Below are 18,694 nucleotides of genomic sequence, written 5' to 3'. Positions count from 1 at the left end.
GGTGAACGTAAAATCCTGTTAAGCCCTTAAATTCAAAACAGTATCTCATGTAACATGTAAAGTAACGTATACCTATAGAAAAAATGATTGTGTTGAATTTATTGAGAAGTTGCAGCGCCCCTAACGGCGAAATAAGGAAGTTATAAAAAATGTGGAGACCGACTTAAAAGTATAATTAGAAAAGTGCATCTCATGCCATAATAAAAATATAGAAAAAGGTTTTATGAAGTTATCGGTAAAATAGGCGGAGGTATTTGTGGTTAAAATTATGAGCTTTACGTGATTTGAAAAAGAGCCCTCTTAAATTTAAAAAAAAAAAAAAACTCTTTTCCAGTATTATCATAGTTTTTTTCTCCAAGTTATTATTCAATGTAATAAAAAAAAAAATTGAAACAGCTTTCGGTTGAGGGGAATATCGGAAAGTACATTTTTCAAATTTAGAACAAATCCTTTATGTAAAGTTCGTAATTTTAATCGCAATAATATCTCTGCCTATTTTACAGGTAACTGAAACATTTTAGTCTTTTTATTATTATTATGGTATAGTGTACATTTTTCTAGATGGATTTTTGTCGGTTTTTCTTTATTTTTTTGTAACATCCTTATTTTGTCAGTAGGGGCGCTCTATAAATTCACTTTACTATATAAGTTCACGTTACTTCTCTGACTATGGGAGACGTGATTTTGAATTTAAAAGGACTCTACCGATCATCATATATATATAATTAGGATGTAAAATTGGGACTTTCGAGTTTTCACATCATTTATTGCTTTAATAATGGTGAATGGAAATTCCCATTGTCGTTGCATTGAACTTGGATCCTGTGGTATAACAAAACTTGCTGTCCTTTATAATACCACTATGTCGATCAGGAATTATAGCGTCTTCATTTTGTTACTCACTATGTGTATTCTTTTTTAGTCTATTTGATGTGCTTTTTTTCAAACGTAGCTCCAAATCGTAAACGAAATATAATTCAGTATGGTTTCGAAAAATAGTTCAGCCGACAGCATTATGCATAGCATTTTTTATTGTCATATGATATTGGATATATGATGCTCCCAATTCACTTAGTTAAAACATTAACACAGGGATGAGAATAGTTCGATTATATCCTTCTAGCATTATGTCTGGCTGTGGATGTAATGATCGAATACAGAGAAGTTTTCATAATTCCGTAAATAGTCTGTTAAAATGCATACCTAGATACTGTTTGTCTACCTCAAGAATAGCTCCCGCCAATATGTCTACGATAGTCTGTTGCCGTGGAAACAAGACCTGCTCTATTTTCAATAGGGGATTTAAAAAGAAAGGCATCCATGTTGGCTTACTGATCGCCTTGATGACGTATTGGCGATTTTTTTTAATTGGCTTATAAAGAGTGAAAAAAATTGTTTAATATATTAATTATATAATAATATTTAAACTTTTAGACATAAAAATGAAATATTAATGAATATGCAATAAAGATGAAAATTATTATAATAAAAAAGTAATTATTTAACTTTTTAATAATTGTTTAATATTTTCATAACTATTAATAATTATCAAGGACTTTAGATTATTAATACAATGACAGAACTTCGTTGATTATTAAACTTTCAGCATGTATTTTCCAACAATTTCTAAGGCAAAACAGTTTTAAAAGTAAAATAAAATAAAATACCGTCTAAATTTCGAAAATAATGTTCATTCAAGCATTTCAAAATCCTCTAAATCACTCTCACAAGTTTCGGTTTCTTCTGAATCAGAATCATCATTGGTGTCAATTTGAAATGACAGTTCGTCCACTAAATCTTCTAACAGTCCATCTTTCTCCCAATAATTATTTTCAAGCTTTTCTACGTGTTTGCAATGCGCTGCCCATTCTGCCGAAGTAACTTCAGTGATAGCTGTTTGAAGAAGAGATTTCAGATTGTCCAAACTTAAATCGCCAGTAACATTTCGTTCCTTTATTATTCTTTTTACAGAGGACCACACAAATTCGATTGCGTTCAAATCGCAATGATAAGGGGGTAGTCGTATAACTTCATGTCCTTCTTTCTCTATTAAATTATCAATTTTATAGACAATTTTCTTTGGACGATTACTGTCTATAAGAGAGAACAGTTCCGCTTTTCGCATTTTTTGATCGCAGGGTATTCCGTTGTTTTTCAACCAGTCTATCATAACTTTTTTTGTAGAATACTTCGTTGGAGTGGGGTTTTCGACAGTCGTATGATACGGTGCATTATCCATGCATACGACACTGTTTGGTTGCAAATTTGGAAGAAGTTTTTCCAACACCCATTTTTTAAAGTTTTCATAGTTCATTTGCCCGTGATAGTCGCCGCTTTTTGTTGATGCTTTATATACTAGTAAAGCACCCGTAAGGAAACCCGTTGATGACCCAGCATGAACAACTATAAGTCTATTTTTCGAATTAACATTTGCTGTAACTCCCAAAACTGTGTCATCTTGCCAACATTTCTTAAATGTCAAATTGCTGTCTACCCAAGTTTCATCAATATAGACAATCGGTCGTCCAGCTTTCCTGTGACATCTCATTTCTCTCAAATATCTGTGTCTCCAAAAAACAATATCTGGTCTTTCCATGAGTACTTTTCTATTATTCACGCACTTCTTCCATCGGAAATTCATTGAATGTAAGACTTTGCACAATGTGTCTTTTTGCCACGAAAATCCAATTTTTTCTTTCAACACGGGTAGTAATTTTCTGAGGGATGGTACTTTCCTTTCTTTTATGTAAAAGTCTTGAATTGTTTGCCGTATAACACACTTGTCAAAGTCGTCTATTTCACAGTTTCGCTCACTAGGTCTTTTACGGTGTTTACCGGGTGATTTTAAAACTGTCGATGAGCCGGATGATGAAACTTCCTTTCTTATTTTTTTATTGTAGCTTCAGAAATTCCAGTTGCTTGAGAAGCCTTTTTCAGAGCTTGTGGGAGTGGAATTAACGCAGATTTCGATGAAGCTTCATTGGAACAAAATTCCGCAACATTATATACAATTTTACGTGCCTGCGATTTCAAAATTTCACCCTTCCTTAACTTAAAGGCCATCTTGCAAGTTTAGCAAATTAGCAAAATCAATTAAACCAGTAAGGAATAAATAATTTTAAAAGCAAAAGCAAAATAAACACAAGGATAAGATAACGCGTGCAACTCTTTTAAATCCGAGAAGACGAATGACGTGATGTAACCTTTAATTCCACCAATTCCCTACATGCTTAATCCCCATTAGAAATGAACTAGTCTTGTTACTACAGCGACCGCCACTAGACAGACTTCTTGGCGGGAGCTATTCTTGTGATCGACAGACAGTATGCATATAGTATTGTGGGGGATCACTAAAACACGAAAGACTGCCACAGCAGCTATTAATACTTCTTTTACTACTATAGTTATTCTGCTTTTATTTCATTTTGCCCAACCTTGATTTCAATCGTTTAGTTTTTATCCAGTTCCTATTTCCTTTTAGTGTTGTTCGTTTTCCACTTTCTTTCACATGCATTTTTGATCAGCTTTTATCTTTGTCATCAGTTTCTGGATAGCAGCTGTGATAAGGGCTTTGAAATCAGTTATGGTCTTAAGACCTGGAGGAAACGGCCAGGAAAAGAAATCTGAATGCCCGAATCATAGCTGCTATCCCGCATCGACATAGACATGTTACACAAAGTTTGGCAAGAATTGCATTTCAGGCTTGATTTTTGCCGTATAAAAAAAGGAGCTCACATCGATCATTTCTGAGGTGTGCATTCAAAACTTTCTTATATTACTTCTGCATGTATGAACATTTTTAATGAATACATTTATTAAATTTTGCGTAGTACACTTATGAAATTGGAGCATTCGTTTTGACTTACCCAGCATTTCAATTTTTCTAATCAAATAATTTTCTTTATTCAGTCATATTATCCTTTACTTAAACCATATAATCCGAACATATAAACGTAAGTAGTGTCTTGGCAGGGCAATATTTTTCCATCCCTTTAGTGATATTTCTCTTAAAAAAAAAAGACATTAAAGCATTTATATTTTGTCTATGACATTTCTGGCCAAGACAAGACTGGCATCTGGAGATATATATTCTTTTGTCTCCGTGATAGTTACTCCACTTAATCCAAGGGTCCGAACTGAATAACACGCTCAAACACATGCTCTAGAAGGAGAAGAAAAATCAATATCCAACATCAATAAATGCTTAAAACATCAGATATGAAAGAATTAAATGAGTAAATTATACATACACGCACATAGTGAATTAGATCTGAAAGGGATATAGCCATTTTGAAATCAGGTTTGAGAATAATCTATATGTTGCATAAGTCTAGGCGCAAATGGTTATTATCTAAAATATTCATCAAGTCTCATTTCATACTTCAACGCACTGTTCCCCATCACGTAATCATGCTCAATTGCCTGATTTCCTACTGTTGTTCATCAACCATGTAAAAGAAATGATGGAGATTGAGGGGTTTGCAAACGTTTAATTATTTGCTGTTTCTTAGAATATAATATATGGATGTATTGCAATCTAGTAAAATATGTTTTAAGTTTCCGAATTTTGCTTTTGATGTATTAAAATAAATGACAACCCATTCTTTCGCACAGAACTGAAATGAAGTAATAAGTTGTAATTAAAGTTCTGTCCGCTAAGTTTCGGAATTCTTGTCTTTAAAGATAGAAGCGAATTACTCGTTCATTTCATTATGTCTAACATTGTTAGAGAACAATTGGAGAATTATTTTTCTTCTGTTAATCCCACATCGAAACGGATGATGGCTGATATTATGACTTGTCGGAAAGAATATAGCAATGTCTTAGAAACATTACCTGACGACGAGCAATCTCAGTTAATTTGGAAGTCGATAGTTAAACCTGAAGCCATAGAAAAGTATAAAAATTTGCCTGAAAATAAAATTGATGTGGAATATTTTCCTGTTCTTCGTACTCGTCCGGGAGAAAAAATGATTGTTGACGATGATGCAGCATCGGGGCGTTCCTTTGTGAGTATAAAATTTTTTTCTATTTGATGTATAAGAATGAATTCCAAGCATCATTTTTCAGAATAAAATATTATATGAATGTCAATTTACTCTCTTTAGAAACTGAAATCACGACGTGCGAAAATCGTTTATTTTTTTGATGAAAATATCGTTTATTGCTGCAAAATGTTGAATGTGAACACATTTTGTCTTCGCTCGAGTTTGGTGATTTATTTATAAAAAATGTAAATATATAGCATATGTACACATAATTTATTTAATATATAACGATTTTTTTTTATAAATTCATTTCATAATGAGAAAAAGTGCATGAGAAAATAAACTAAAGATAACTTTCTTTTTCATGTAAATTTTTTTTCCATCATATTTAAAAATAAAGGATCTCTTGTCTTTTTTTAAAAAAAATTGATTAATAGAGACATGAAATTGTGTTTAATTAATTTTCATTTCAAGTTTAATAAATGTCATTTTGACAATTTTAACTGTCATTCTTTTTTTCTTCTTTTTTTGTCGAAGATAATTAAAGATAAAGTTAAAAAGCAAACCTGTATAATTCCTAATTAAAATAATATTTAGCATTTCTTTTTTTTTATTTTAAGACAATGATAAAGACATGGATTTATGTGAATTGGAAGCACTGATATATGTTTAATGAATGCTATATAAGCTAGTATAATTTCATGTACATGATAGTAAAATATATTTTTAATTAATATTGTTTTAAATCAATGCTAAAAAGGAAATACCGTTAAATATTTTAAACACATCATTATATGCCATGATAATTTGAAGTAAAATAGTCAAAGAACAAACATGCATTTCAAAGAACTTCATTATTATTAATTTATCATTTTGAAAATTGATATAATTCACTGCTCAATAAGATCAATACTCTGTCCATTAAATCTTAAGCTAAATATATCTTATTTTAAATTGATTATATAAGGAGTTACTTTCCTACCATAAATTTTATATTTAGATGTGAATATTCCATCCACTCGCATTGTATATAGCAGGCAGTTTATAAAACTAGAATGAAACAATAGTTGAATTTTTTTGAAACAGTTGATGAAATTATTAAAGAATTAAAAATTCACTTTTATCAGAGTTTTACTAAAATATGAATGTTTAGATACGTTGGCAAACTGCAGTTTAAAAATATCCAATTCAATTATACAATTGACTGCAATTGTTTTGACTAAATCACTAAGGCTAGCAGATCATCTAATTACGTAGTAATTGTAATTATGTGGATCATTGCATCCATCTATAATTTATATTAGAAGTAAAAGAGTTACCAAATAAGATGAGCTATGATGATTGTTTTAAAATTTTTGTGAAAGCAAGTGAATTCTTTTTTTTAAAATGTTTTTTTATGAAGGAATATGAATTACATAACAGAAATATTTTAATTTATTATACTTTGTTTATTCCTTAATTAATGTTTTTATTCTCTATGTTATCTGAAATTCCTTTTATCTTGGATTCAGACTTTGTCTAATGTCTTTGATTATATATCAAAGACATTATATGCATATATATAAGACCTAATGTCATTAATTTGCCATATGTGCTGTCAATAAATGCTGTTAGAATCTGTAATCTTGCCACTGTTTTGTGTATACTTTTTCAAAGGAAAGATGAGCACTTACAAAATTATTAATGAGGGAACTTTTAACAAACAAATTCAAATTTTTTTCTTCTTTTTATTGTTATTTTATGTGCAAATAATAGCTATTTTAGGCCCACTAATTATTTTAAATATCTTAAATTTCAAAGCATTTTTATTAATAACTATAATTATTGATATAACTGTTAAAAAGTAGTAGCGTTAATGGACTTCAATTCTGTTATTTCTATTCGATTATTATTTATAGATTTCAAATTGACTTGATTGTTCTCTTGCTATTGTGGACAGAGAGTAACCTTACTGGATTGGGGTTTTGAAATTATGAGGCCACTCCCAAAATAGCCCTTGTGTTGTTTCAATGCAGGATGTTAATAGAACAAAATTAAACTAAGCTGATATCGTAGTCTTTGCTGTAATATAATACCTCTATTATGCTGCTTAGACTACTGATCCTTATTAATGCCTAATTGTTATTTATTATTATATAGAATATACAATGTATTTAATGATTAACAATGAAATTTATTTCTTCTGATTATTGAGAAGTGGGTTGTTTTAAAATGAAATGCTTAAAGATGGTATTGATAGAAAAATGTGAAAATTTCTATTTGAATTTTTTTCAAATATTTATTTTTTTCTGCTTTCTATTTTCATTCTTTTTTTAATGCATTGTTAACATTTCTTTTTTATATTACATTTTATATAAACAAGGAGGATTGAAGCTGATTCATAAAATTTTTTATCCACTGCTACTATAAATTAGGAAGTATGTTTTGATTACATTTTCATGTAATGTATTTTAATTTCATTTTTGAAAGTAAATTTGTTGTTTTAGGGTTATACATGGAGAGATGAGCATTCTGCACCTTTTCGTTGGGAAACGCAGGTAATAAAAAGACTCTAATTCCGATTTTTGAATGAACTATATTATTTTATAGAAATATCTCATTGATCCTGAAAAAAGTGAGAAATATGGCCTTTTGATGTATTTTAATAAAAAGAATATTAATGAAGCTTTATTTTAAAAAAATTATGCAGTATTTTTTGTTCTATTTTGAAATATTTAATATAATGATGTGACTGTGATTTTCTATGTGAAGATTATTCTGAAAGAAATGCACGGAACTTCTCACTTGTTTCATATCATTCTTTTAATTTTAAATTTATTTTATTTCTTCATTTCTTTTTGTCAGTACTCATTATTTAAGGAATATTAATCCTTTCTTTTACTAATTACTTTTAGTTTTTAAAACTTTTAGAAGAATACTATTGATCGATATCCAAATTTCCAACAAAAGGGTATTTGTGTCATAGAACTTAATTTTTTTTGTGATAATGAATTTAATTGAGAAGAGAATACTTCTCTTTCTAATGAATATTAAGAAAGCTGAATTTTTATTGATCATAAAAGAACTAATTTATTAATAAAACTAATATATAATGTATACTCTTCCCCTCAAAATTATATAGATTTTTAATACATCATCCTACCAAACACTTTGCAAAGAGGTTATGTAGCATTCTTTGAACTGGCATCGGCACTTTTTTGGAGAATGTTATATACCATTTTAACCATTTGGTGCTGTGTTATAAATGTTAGAGTATTCTAATAATTTATGCGGTGGTTAAGTATTTATCTCCAAAAATAAAAGAGCAACAAGTTTCTGCAAAATTTTGTGTAAAATTCATCAATTAAATTATTGCAAGAAGATTATTGCAATAATTCTATCCCAATACTCTGGATGATATTGTTATTTTAACTTCTAGCCAAGATAATTTTAAATTTAGATACCAATTCTCACTTGGAGCTGTTTCACAGCAAGGAGATGCATCCTTTGATTTTTGCAAATTATTATTTAAATGCTCCTGAGAAAATTGAAGAGCTAAGGCATTTCGAAGCATTTATTCCACATTATCGCTAAAGAGGCATGGCATTCAGCAAAATTTTTACCTTAGTAGATAAGCAAATATGAATTACGTTAGAATCATTCAGAAGCGGATTATTTCTGAAATATGCCACAGCTCTTTAGATTTTATTCAGTGGCTCTGCTTTTACTCCCAAATTGAAATCTTTCTTAAAAGGCCAAAGATTTGAAGCAATAGTAGAGAAGGACATTTTCTGAGAGCCTTAGGATTCAGTAATTCTCTAGAAATATTTCAGTAATAGAAGATGTATTGGAAGTGGAAGTGCTGTATCTTTTATAAAGAAAGTATTTTTTGAAGAGAAGGTTAGAGAAATAGAGAAGGGAATTAGTTTGAGATGGGTAACTATAATTATAGTTAGCTTATATTTTAGGAGATATTGATTCATTTTGAAGGTATGATATTTTTTTGAAGAGATATGCTTTTTATTAAGAATGTCATTCCTGTTTAAATAATTTTTAGTACTTAGCAAATTATTCACTAAATTTAACTATTGAAATAATTTAATATAAATTAATTGGCATGAAATTAGAATTTTTGTTGAGTTTCATTTTATGATTTCTAATGTTGTACTACTTAGAGGCTATGGAAATTAAGCTTCATTTTTATAAAAGAAAAAAAAAGTTATTTTAACCCAAAATTTTTGCCTAAACTCATAAAGTAAGGAATAGAAAATGTCATTTAAAATGTTTCATAAAAAATAAATGCACTACAAAGATTGGCTCATCGAATTCTTTATAATGTATTCTTTTTGATAATTTTATCTACCTTACGTAGTTATCTGGTGACTATAAAATTAATGTAGTTATTTGAAAAATGTGTTAGACTTTCTACATCTTGCAATAAGAAATTTATAACCATGAGTTAATTTTTTAAAGCAAAAATAAGTAAGTGCATTTATTTCTTTAATACTAAAATTTTTATTTTTCAGAGAACGTTGGATTAGAAATTTGCAGTAGATAATTAATTTTCACTTTTTAGTATGTAAAATTTATTAAATAATTAGAGATGAACTTGCTTACTTAAAATGTCAGTTCATGGATATGCATTTCTTATTGCCAGACGTTGAGAGTTGAAGATGATTGTTATTGATCGTTTTCTTTCTCTTATGTTTTTATTCTTTTAGAGAATGTGCATTTTGGGTAATGGAGAAAATAAATGAAACTGAAGCACTGAGTTTTTTTTCTTCATGCCAAAGAAATAAAATAAATCAAGAGATTTTCAAAATCCTGAAACTGAGGATACGTTTCTATAAATTTTATAAAGTTATGGAAAGTTAAATTGTCATAACTTGCTATTCATATTTTTTGCAAGAATTTCAATGGCATAATTTTCATATACCTTTCTTTTAGTGTTTTATATCCTATAATATACATTATGTACCATTTTAGGGAAATATATTGTAAAGAAACTTAATACCCCTAACAAAGTGACAGTATAATGAAATGAATACTGAATTAGGTTTTTTTTTATCAATTTATTTATTTTTTGCTATATTTATGTTATTTCTAGAGTCAGCTAGACTTGCGATTTGATGCAGAGGAATCAGATAGTGAAAAGATTACCACTCTTGAGAAAGAGGCAACTAAAAAGAAAGAACCTGAGAAAACAGAAGGCAGAAAAGAGGAGGAAATGAAGCGTCCACCTCCTGTGAAAAGGCCAGAAGTACCTCCTCCTCCGGTTCCACCACATGCTATTCCACCTATTCCATCTCGTATTGAAACTCCCCTTCCTGATGCAAAGAAAGATGAAATCCCTATTTATGCTAAAGTCATGAAACGCAAATCTGCCACAAAGACTCTTTCAATTAGTGAAATGAAAGCTCATCGTAAGGCAAAAGAGGAAATGAAGCCTGCAGTACCTCCTCGTATGTCTCTGGAATTGAAAGGAACAGTTGATATTTCAAAATACAAAACATTACCCATTGATTTTGAGGTTAATATTTTATTACTTTCTGCTAGTTTATATTTATTACTAGTTTATTTTGAGTTTAATATTTTATTACTTTCTGCTGATTTGATAGTAGTTAAGGGTGAATAATGAATAAGGTAACTTTTAAGTTTTTAATTTGCTTAAAATTTCAGAATTAGTTTATTTTCTTTGTTTGTATCTTATTATTTCAAAGAAACATGTATGTTTGTGTATTTACTAATTTTCATCATCATTTTCATTTTATTCTATTTCAGTCATGGCTTAATTGGCAATTATATTTGGATTGACATAATTTTTCTCATGCTGTCTTATGTAGAATATGAATATGTTTTCGTACTCAAATTATAGTTATTGGCTGTAATTACTAAATAATAATTTTTTTTTGCTTTAGATTACTTAACTTTTCATTAAGGATAAGTTAATAAATAAACACTTTTTAAAAATAATTTCAGGTACTTCATCTCCACTCTTTGCTTATATATGCATTTAGCACATTTTTTTTTAAAGTATGAGCATGCATTTGTGAGTTTAATATATTTTTGGACTACTTATTTCAATAATTCATTATTTGTTTTGAGTGTTCTTCTTGTATTGATTTGGGTTTAATTTTTAATCTCTTTCCTGTGATAACTGGAAAACATGATTGATTTCTTGATTATCGTGTGATATCTGGAAACAAATATTATAATAACCATACAATTATCTTGACGGTTTGACAAATGAACACTATCTGAAGAGGAAATATCTATTTTTTTTTTTTGTTTTGACTTTTTAATTTTAGAGTTAATTACTGATGCTATAACAAATACCATTATTTTGTGCCATTTCCAATGTGCAAATAAAGATATACATTTGATATAATTATTCCTTAACATTTTATTGAAATGAATAAATATTGTATTTATTGTTTGAAATTTAATATAAATCTAAGATTTAAAAATAAATTTCGGTGAAACTTCTTTACTTATTTAAATATTCTTTCATATTCTTATTTGTGTTTATATTTTAAATTTAAGTTTGACTTATTAAATAATTACTAGGAGGACTATATCTTTGATTTAGGAAGCACTAATTGCTTTATTTTTACTTTTTATATTGGAAGTTAGCTGTTGATGACTTTATAAACAATTTTATTTTTTGAAGTCTTGAATAAATTAAAAATTAAAGAATTCCTGAGCATTTCATCAAAATGTTACATTTATAGTATTAAAATTACATCTGTGATCTTACTTTCACATTGGCAGGGAGAAACGATTCAGATTTTAAACAATTTTTTGCTTGGTTACGTTATACATTTTTGACTTTTTTTCTGATAAGTTTTTCAGTTCATATTATTTGAGAAAATATTGCTAAAAAAAACACCTTTATATCCTGACGGTATTTGAAAATATACTCTTTTAATCAAATGCATTTTTCTTTATAGTATGGCTACTTTCCCCAATGATATTAAAAAACAAACACCAAGAGTGTGATAGTGCTGAACTATAAGTACCAGATGGTTGTTCTTTAGTTCTGTAATTAGAACATCTTTAAATATTAATGAATTCATTTTTATTAATTTAAATGTATTTTCTGTTTTCTGGTGTTATTCTGAAAAAATCTTATTTAATTCATGCAAAAAATGCAATTAAAGATTTTCTTCTAAATTAATTCAAGATATAAAAGTTATTTCCAGCAATGATAATATTTTTTTTTACTATCATTATGTAATACAAATAAATTTTATTTTTCAGGGTATACCAAAAACTGGATTTGATTTCCTTGACAACTGGTAAAGAAAATATTGTAAATCACATCTTCTTGCATCATTAATTTAATAGTCATTTTTTTTCATTTTTTAAGTAGTTTTTTTATGGAACATTCTGTTAAATTTTACATTTTTTGTATAGTTTGTTTTATTATCATTTTTATGCTTGTTATATTGGGTAGCATTTATATTGCCTTTTATATTGTTTTTTGTAATAAAATAAAGTTTTTTACTATCCTATGGCTAACTTCATTTGTTCCCTATTTTCTTATGACAGACACATTCATTAAAGCGGAACTATAGATGTATTCATTTAAACTATTTTAAATTAATTTTCTACTCAAGACTGTAGTCATCTATGTTAAGAAATTATAATTTAGACTTAAGAAATTACTGTCCAAGTTATTGAGTAATCAAAATATTTTTAATTATATTGATTACATAATAACTTGCACATCACAAATATTTTCTTTTTTTTCCAATCAAACGTTATCACAATACAAATATAAAGTAAAGAAATATTTTTAAAAAATCAACATATAAACAACATCCTTCACAAAATGACCTAATTATTTTGTGAAGGAGGATTTCTTGTTATCTTTTTGACAGGTGAATGAAACTTGGGCAGTATCACTGAATTGGTGTCTAAACACCCTTTTCCGAAAAGCCAAACATATGATCATCCTATGGAGCAAGATCCAAACCATATTGTGAATATGGTGAAAGTTCGATTCTTTCAAGCTCTTCTTGTTTGTGGTGAGTCTGAGGTTTAATGTTGCTCTATAGGATGATAACTTATAATTGACCAGAATAGGTATTTCCTTTTTTAAAGCAGGACACATCTATCCCACTGTTCACAGTAGAGTTTGGGGGAATTATCTGTGTGGTAGGATCTTAAAGTGAATCGCCTGCTTAAAATTTATTATTATAAGCACTTATTATAAGCATTTTTCAAATCGTCCTTATTTTACAAATGATTGGGCATCCAACATTGTTTCTAATTATCTGTGTTTTGTAGGTAGTTCTCACCTTATGTATATAAAAAAAAGTTTTTACAGAATATTATAAATTGGAGATTTTATTAGTTTTTTTTAGGTGAGTTGCTGAAAAAGCTCCACAGATTCCTTATATGTTTGCAACTCATGTAATGCTCAATATATAGTGTTCTTGCAGTGTCTTGTAAATTTTTACTAGTGGTTATACTCTTTTGTATGTTTCCATTCTTCAAAATTTACAACTACTGGTTTATCAGTTTTGGAACTGAGTTCAAGTATTGGAACTCCTGCTTAAAATATTTGAAACAATTTTTAGTTATCCTATCGCTAATCTTATTATGCCCTTTATCAGTGCTATGACTACCTTCAGGGACTCTAAAGGGAAAATAATATTTTTTTTCTTAAAATGTCTGGAATCTATTTGTGTGCATCACTTTTCTACCGATCTTAAAATAAGGGAAAGAAGCTTGTTCTATTATATATTAAATAGATAAATAATCTTTTATATAACACTGGGATTCCCAAAATAGCGAGGAGCTAGAACCAGACACAAAATATTATTGCTACTATTGTAAAACCAAACAAAAAATACTTTTGATAAATATTAATATTATGGTATTGTAAATATTGCTTATTCCAGATTGTTGTTTCATCTCACCAGTAACATTTCTCAAAGGGGAAAAAAAAAAAAGTATTAAATATGTTTCCAAAAAATTATGAATTCTAATTTTTTTGTTGTTTTTGCATTTTTTTTTTTTTGTTGTTGTTTGCAGTAAAATATAATTGAAACATTAACATCTTTTAGAGAAAAAAAATCCATATTCCTGCGACTAAAATTTATCGAATTATGAAAATTTGAATATTACGTATTTTAAATCATTTCAATGGCCATGTAAACGGAAGAGCTGTCCAGCAAAGGACACTTTTTCGAGACAGCCGCTGATCGATCTAAAATAATGAAATTCAAGGATTTGTTGGTCGATGATTTTGTTTGAAGAGTGCACTTTTTTATTTAAAATGTTAGCATGTCAAGAATTGTTATTAACCTCTTCTAGCGCGTTCAATTGAAACTTTTGCAGGGTGGCCGTAACGCGCTTCAAACATTCTTATACATTTTAAAACATTTAAAAGCTTTGTTAATGTTTACTTGTTTGATTTTTATTTTTGTTTGTTCTAATCTGTACAGAGATATCTGTACTTATATATTATAGTTTACAGAGTATGTATACTAATATAATTAGTATACAGAGATACTATATAGTAATCTGTACGGAGAAAACAACACTACATTCGACGAAAAACAGAGGATCATTGGAGAGAAATTTTCGCGGACAGGAGAGGACGGCGAAAGAGTTTAATACAATTAGTAGGACCGGGCCATAGGACTGTAAACATTTAGATTATAATTCTTTCATTACCTATTTATTAATTGGAACAATATAAAACTATAATTCTTTATTTCATTTAGAACATTTTTCCAACCGCATTTAAATTCTTTTCTCTAATTCTATTCTATTCTTTAGTAATTGTTAGGCAATGATTAGAGTGGACACTATTTTAAAATTATTTGTATGAAGACGATGATTTATAAATCTTTGTTGACCATTATGCTTAATTTGTCTGCTTCCTACCTTTTCTTTGAAAAAACAAAATCTGTGATCTTTCTATATGCAAAGTGATTTCTACAATTCTTGGAAAAGACAAAATATTGTTAAGTTATGCTTATTTATCAAGCCATTCATGTAAAATTAAGTTGCACTGCGAAGTCCATATAAATACCATTCATATATTGTATGTGTCTCAAAGTCACTCATTTCTTGTGGCTTCCGAATTTGTAGAAAAATATGTCCTCATTCTCTATTTAGTTAATGAAAAATAAATATTAAAATATTTTTAATTAATTATTAATAACCTAATTACTCTGTCCAAAAACTGAATTTTATTTTTTATTATAATTATAAATTTTTCTTTTAGATAATGCTGAATTGAGAAATGACTCCTACCAATCACTTTCTTATTAGTTTTTTTTCCAAAATAAGTTTGAAATGAGTGTGTAAATTATACCTTGAAAAATCCGATTTCAGAGAAAAGTTTGTACGTTTTCTCATGACTCCCCCCCCCCCATAGGATATGATCTGTTTAATTTAGTATCATGTAAGTTAAACGATTTTCTTTAATATTTTTAGCTACTACTAAACTTATTCTATAAAGAATTTCATTTTGAACTTTCAAAAAAAGGTTCCAGATATAGGATATTAGTTGAATTTGATTCCATTTTTCTGGAAGATAAATAACATCAATATTCTAATTTTTGCAAATAAGTATTTATTATTAATTATATATTATTAATTGTATATAATATTAATTATATACATTATATATTATTAATTGTATATATAATTAATTATATTAATAATTTAGTCCAGGAGTACATTTGTATATGAATAACGAGACTATGTTCCAATAATCTGATACGTACATGAGCCATGATTAGTTTGTAATTTATCATATTAATTTTTGCAGCTAAATTTGATATCTGTGAGAAAAATAAAAAAGAAGCATTTTAAAAGGATTTTGTAAACTATTATTCATTTAGATTTTAAAGTTTATTAATAATTTTCTCTGAAATCTTTTCCATTGTATATGATTTAATTTTTATGCCATTCTCCATGAGATGGCAGCACCATCCTAAATGGAAACACAATTCGATCTAGATTGTAGCAACATCTTAAAGATAAATTCGCATGATTCAAAATATGGGAGAATGGGGAAGAGTAAAATATAAATATAAAAATTATTATTTTAAACTGTTTCAATGACTGCTTGGAAAAAAAAATTCGCCAACAACGATCAACTTTTGCTCCATGTGGCCTTTGATTAATTTAAAACAAGAAAATTTGACACTAATCTACAATTTTGGTGATGAAATCAAGTATTGAAATTTATATAAATTATTCCATATTTGAGTTTTCGCGTCCTCATATCTACGAAATGACGAACCAAAATGTGATTCTTTAATGGTTTTTGTCCAAAATTTGATTATTATCTACGATTCTGGTGGGGAAAAAAAAAAAAAAAAAGACAACTCTTATCTATCTAGTTTGCTGTTGTTTTTTAATTATCGCGTTATTATTTATATGGTTGGATTAATGGCTAACAAATTGATGAATTTAATTCAAAATTTGATAATGAATTTAAAATTTTTATGTTAAAAGTTAACTTACTATAAACTCTTTGAATTTTCGTCATATTCATTCTCAGACTTAATTTCAAAAATAGCCTTTACGGACAGATCATTGGCATTTTTGTAGAAATCCATCGAAATCTAAGGTTGAATTTTTTGTCAATAATAAGTTTTCTTTTTGTATATTCCTCGTACTAAAATGTAATAAAAATGTCTTTATAATAATAGCAAGCTAATAGGTAAAAAATTATTTTGTTTATAGGTTGTAATTTAAATATTATGGGGTCAAATTCTTAAATTGCCAAAAAGTGCTGTAATAGAGCAATTTGCAGTAGATATTTGAAAAAGACTTTCTTTAAAACTTTCTGTTAAAAAAATAAATTTGTTTTTTAGTATATAGCTACATCAAAGGGCAGTCAAAAATGTATTTTATATAGTCGCAACGCGCACGAATAAAAATCCAGTAGCTAAAACAACAACAAAATAAGTTGTTGCAAAACATAGTTAAAATATTAAAAAAAGTATTAAATTAAAAAAAAATCTTTATAAGGAAATATAACTGGTACTTTTGAAATTTTATTTCTTAAATTTTATAGTAGGACAAAATTTTTGTCCAGTAGAATCCTCCAAACTTGTTGCTAGAAAAAATGTTAAAATGTGATTGATTTTGAATTAAAATGATTAAAATTTTGAAAACTCATATCTTAATAAGTAGAAATTATTACGCGCCAAATTTTATATCTCTAGATACACTAGTATATCCACCCTATTAAACGTTTGAATGATTTTATTTCTCAGTTTACGCAACTAACCAATGCCAGCTTATATAAATTTAATGAAGATTTATAAAATTCATACGTAAGAGAAAGAAAGTTTTTCTTACTAAAGCAAGCAAACTAGACATGCGATTTGTGGACATTTAAACATTCTATATTTTCTTCTGTATTGTGTGATTTTATGAGAAACTATCAAGTAAAAATGAAAGCAAATTTTTTGAAACTAACTTAAAAATAAATATTTGTTTAGTCAAAACTATAAAAAGGGCGATGCATTGTATTTAAAGCGCGCTAGTGCTGTTGCATCTAAAATATTAATGAGCTTAACTAAGTTCATTACTGTTTAAAAATTACTTTTTTCCTTATTTCTAATTTAGTGATTTTATGAGCTAATAGATTTATTTATTTCACTGATTTATACTATTATAGTTTTGCATTTAAATATATATTAAAATAAATTGGTGGTCGGTGATCCAAAATTTTGAAAATAAGAATTCGCAAAACTAAATGTTGTTCTGTGAGAAAAATTATTTTACGACCACTTGGACTATTTGCAGTAGAACTAATAAAATTTTACTACATCATTTAACCTCTCCTTTGTTCTTTATATATTAACTTCTGAATTGTTTATAATTTAATTTTGCAATAGTGTGTGTGGTCCAGCATTTGATTTCTTTCATTAGCATTAAAAAAAGTATTCTCACTTCAGACTTCGCTAAAAAGAATCATAAAGTAATTAAAATTTCAAAATGTATGTCGCGCTTTTTTTTTTCCATCAGAAAATCTACTTTTAATAAAATTAATTTTCTTTCTGTTCTACTTTATGCTCACGAAATGAAGATTTTTGCCACTTTGAGGCTCATTTAGTCTTTTCTAATGAGGTATATGAAGCGAGAGATGCAGAAAAAAAGATAAATAAAAATGGCGAACATTTCGAAACGAGCGAATGCATTAAGCCGTCTTCTACATTCAGAAGCGGTTCCACCCGGCAGTGCAAAACAGTCGGATATCAGCGAACTCTCATCTTGGGTGATGTACCGAGGATGTGAATATCAACACGGACGAAAAGTTACTTTTTACCTCGGATTTTTCCTTAAAACACCTCTATTAATAGACCTTTTTTTTCCAAAAAAGATTCCTCCTGAACCCCGAAGCGGCTCATTCGGAAAAAAAGAGACCCTGGGAACATCCAGTTGCACAAGAAGCTGGCTGCTCAGGGCTATGCGGAACCCCATCCTGCAAGATCTTCTGTGTTGTCGTCCAGGTGTCAAAGTAGGACACAATCAGAGATTCGGATGGAAAAAGAAATATTAATAATAATAAAAAAAAAGCGAGAGACTGCTTCTGCTGCTGCTGCGTCTGTGGAGAAATATACCAAAGGGGAAAAAATAAATAAATAAAAGACTAAAAAAAGTCTGAAAAAAGCAACTGACTTTCCTCTCTGGCTCTGAAAATCGAGATCAACACGTGCAAAACTATTTCTGCCTTTAATATGAGA

At 28.3% G+C, this 18,694-nt stretch overlaps 2 protein-coding genes across 2 annotated transcripts; one reads left to right on the top strand and one right to left on the bottom strand.

Annotated features, from left to right (window-relative positions):
* Positions 1-1,690: 1,690 nt before the first annotated feature.
* On the bottom strand, positions 1,691-2,596 carry LOC129974702 (uncharacterized). The gene has a single exon (XM_056087569.1). It carries the CDS (start codon positions 2,594-2,596, stop codon positions 1,691-1,693), a length of 906 nt encoding a protein of 301 aa, XP_055943544.1.
* A 2,017-nt stretch (positions 2,597-4,613) lies between these two features.
* Positions 4,614-12,473, top strand: LOC129966449 (uncharacterized protein C1orf198 homolog). Its single transcript, XM_056080877.1, has 4 exons — positions 4,614-5,009; positions 7,475-7,525; positions 10,075-10,497; positions 12,228-12,473. The coding sequence occupies exons 1-4, from the start codon at positions 4,713-4,715 to the stop codon at positions 12,267-12,269; spliced, it is 813 nt and encodes a 270-aa protein (XP_055936852.1). The 5' UTR covers positions 4,614-4,712; the 3' UTR covers positions 12,270-12,473.
* The last annotated feature ends 6,221 nt before the right edge of the window (positions 12,474-18,694 follow it).

This window comes from Argiope bruennichi, chromosome 1 (genome assembly GCF_947563725.1).
Source record: "Argiope bruennichi chromosome 1, qqArgBrue1.1, whole genome shotgun sequence".
Classification (NCBI taxonomy): Eukaryota; Metazoa; Arthropoda; class Arachnida; order Araneae; family Araneidae; genus Argiope; species Argiope bruennichi.
The sequence above is the reverse complement of the archived record's forward strand: the minus strand, read 5'-3'. Positions and strand labels throughout refer to the sequence as shown.

Bases quoted from the DNA above. Each gene is read 5' to 3' on its own strand.
- LOC129974702 (XM_056087569.1), bottom strand. From the start codon at position 2,596: ATGGAAAGACCAGATATTGTTTTTTGGAGACACAGATATTTGAGAGAA.
- LOC129966449 (XM_056080877.1), top strand. From the start codon at position 4,713: ATGTCTAACATTGTTAGAGAACAATTGGAGAATTATTTTTCTTCTGTT. The intron at 7,526-10,074 runs GTAATAAAAAGA...TGTTATTTCTAG, and splicing joins CTTTTCGTTGGGAAACGCAG to AGTCAGCTAGACTTGCGATT. The intron at 10,498-12,227 runs GTTAATATTTTA...TTTATTTTTCAG, and splicing joins CATTACCCATTGATTTTGAG to GGTATACCAAAAACTGGATT.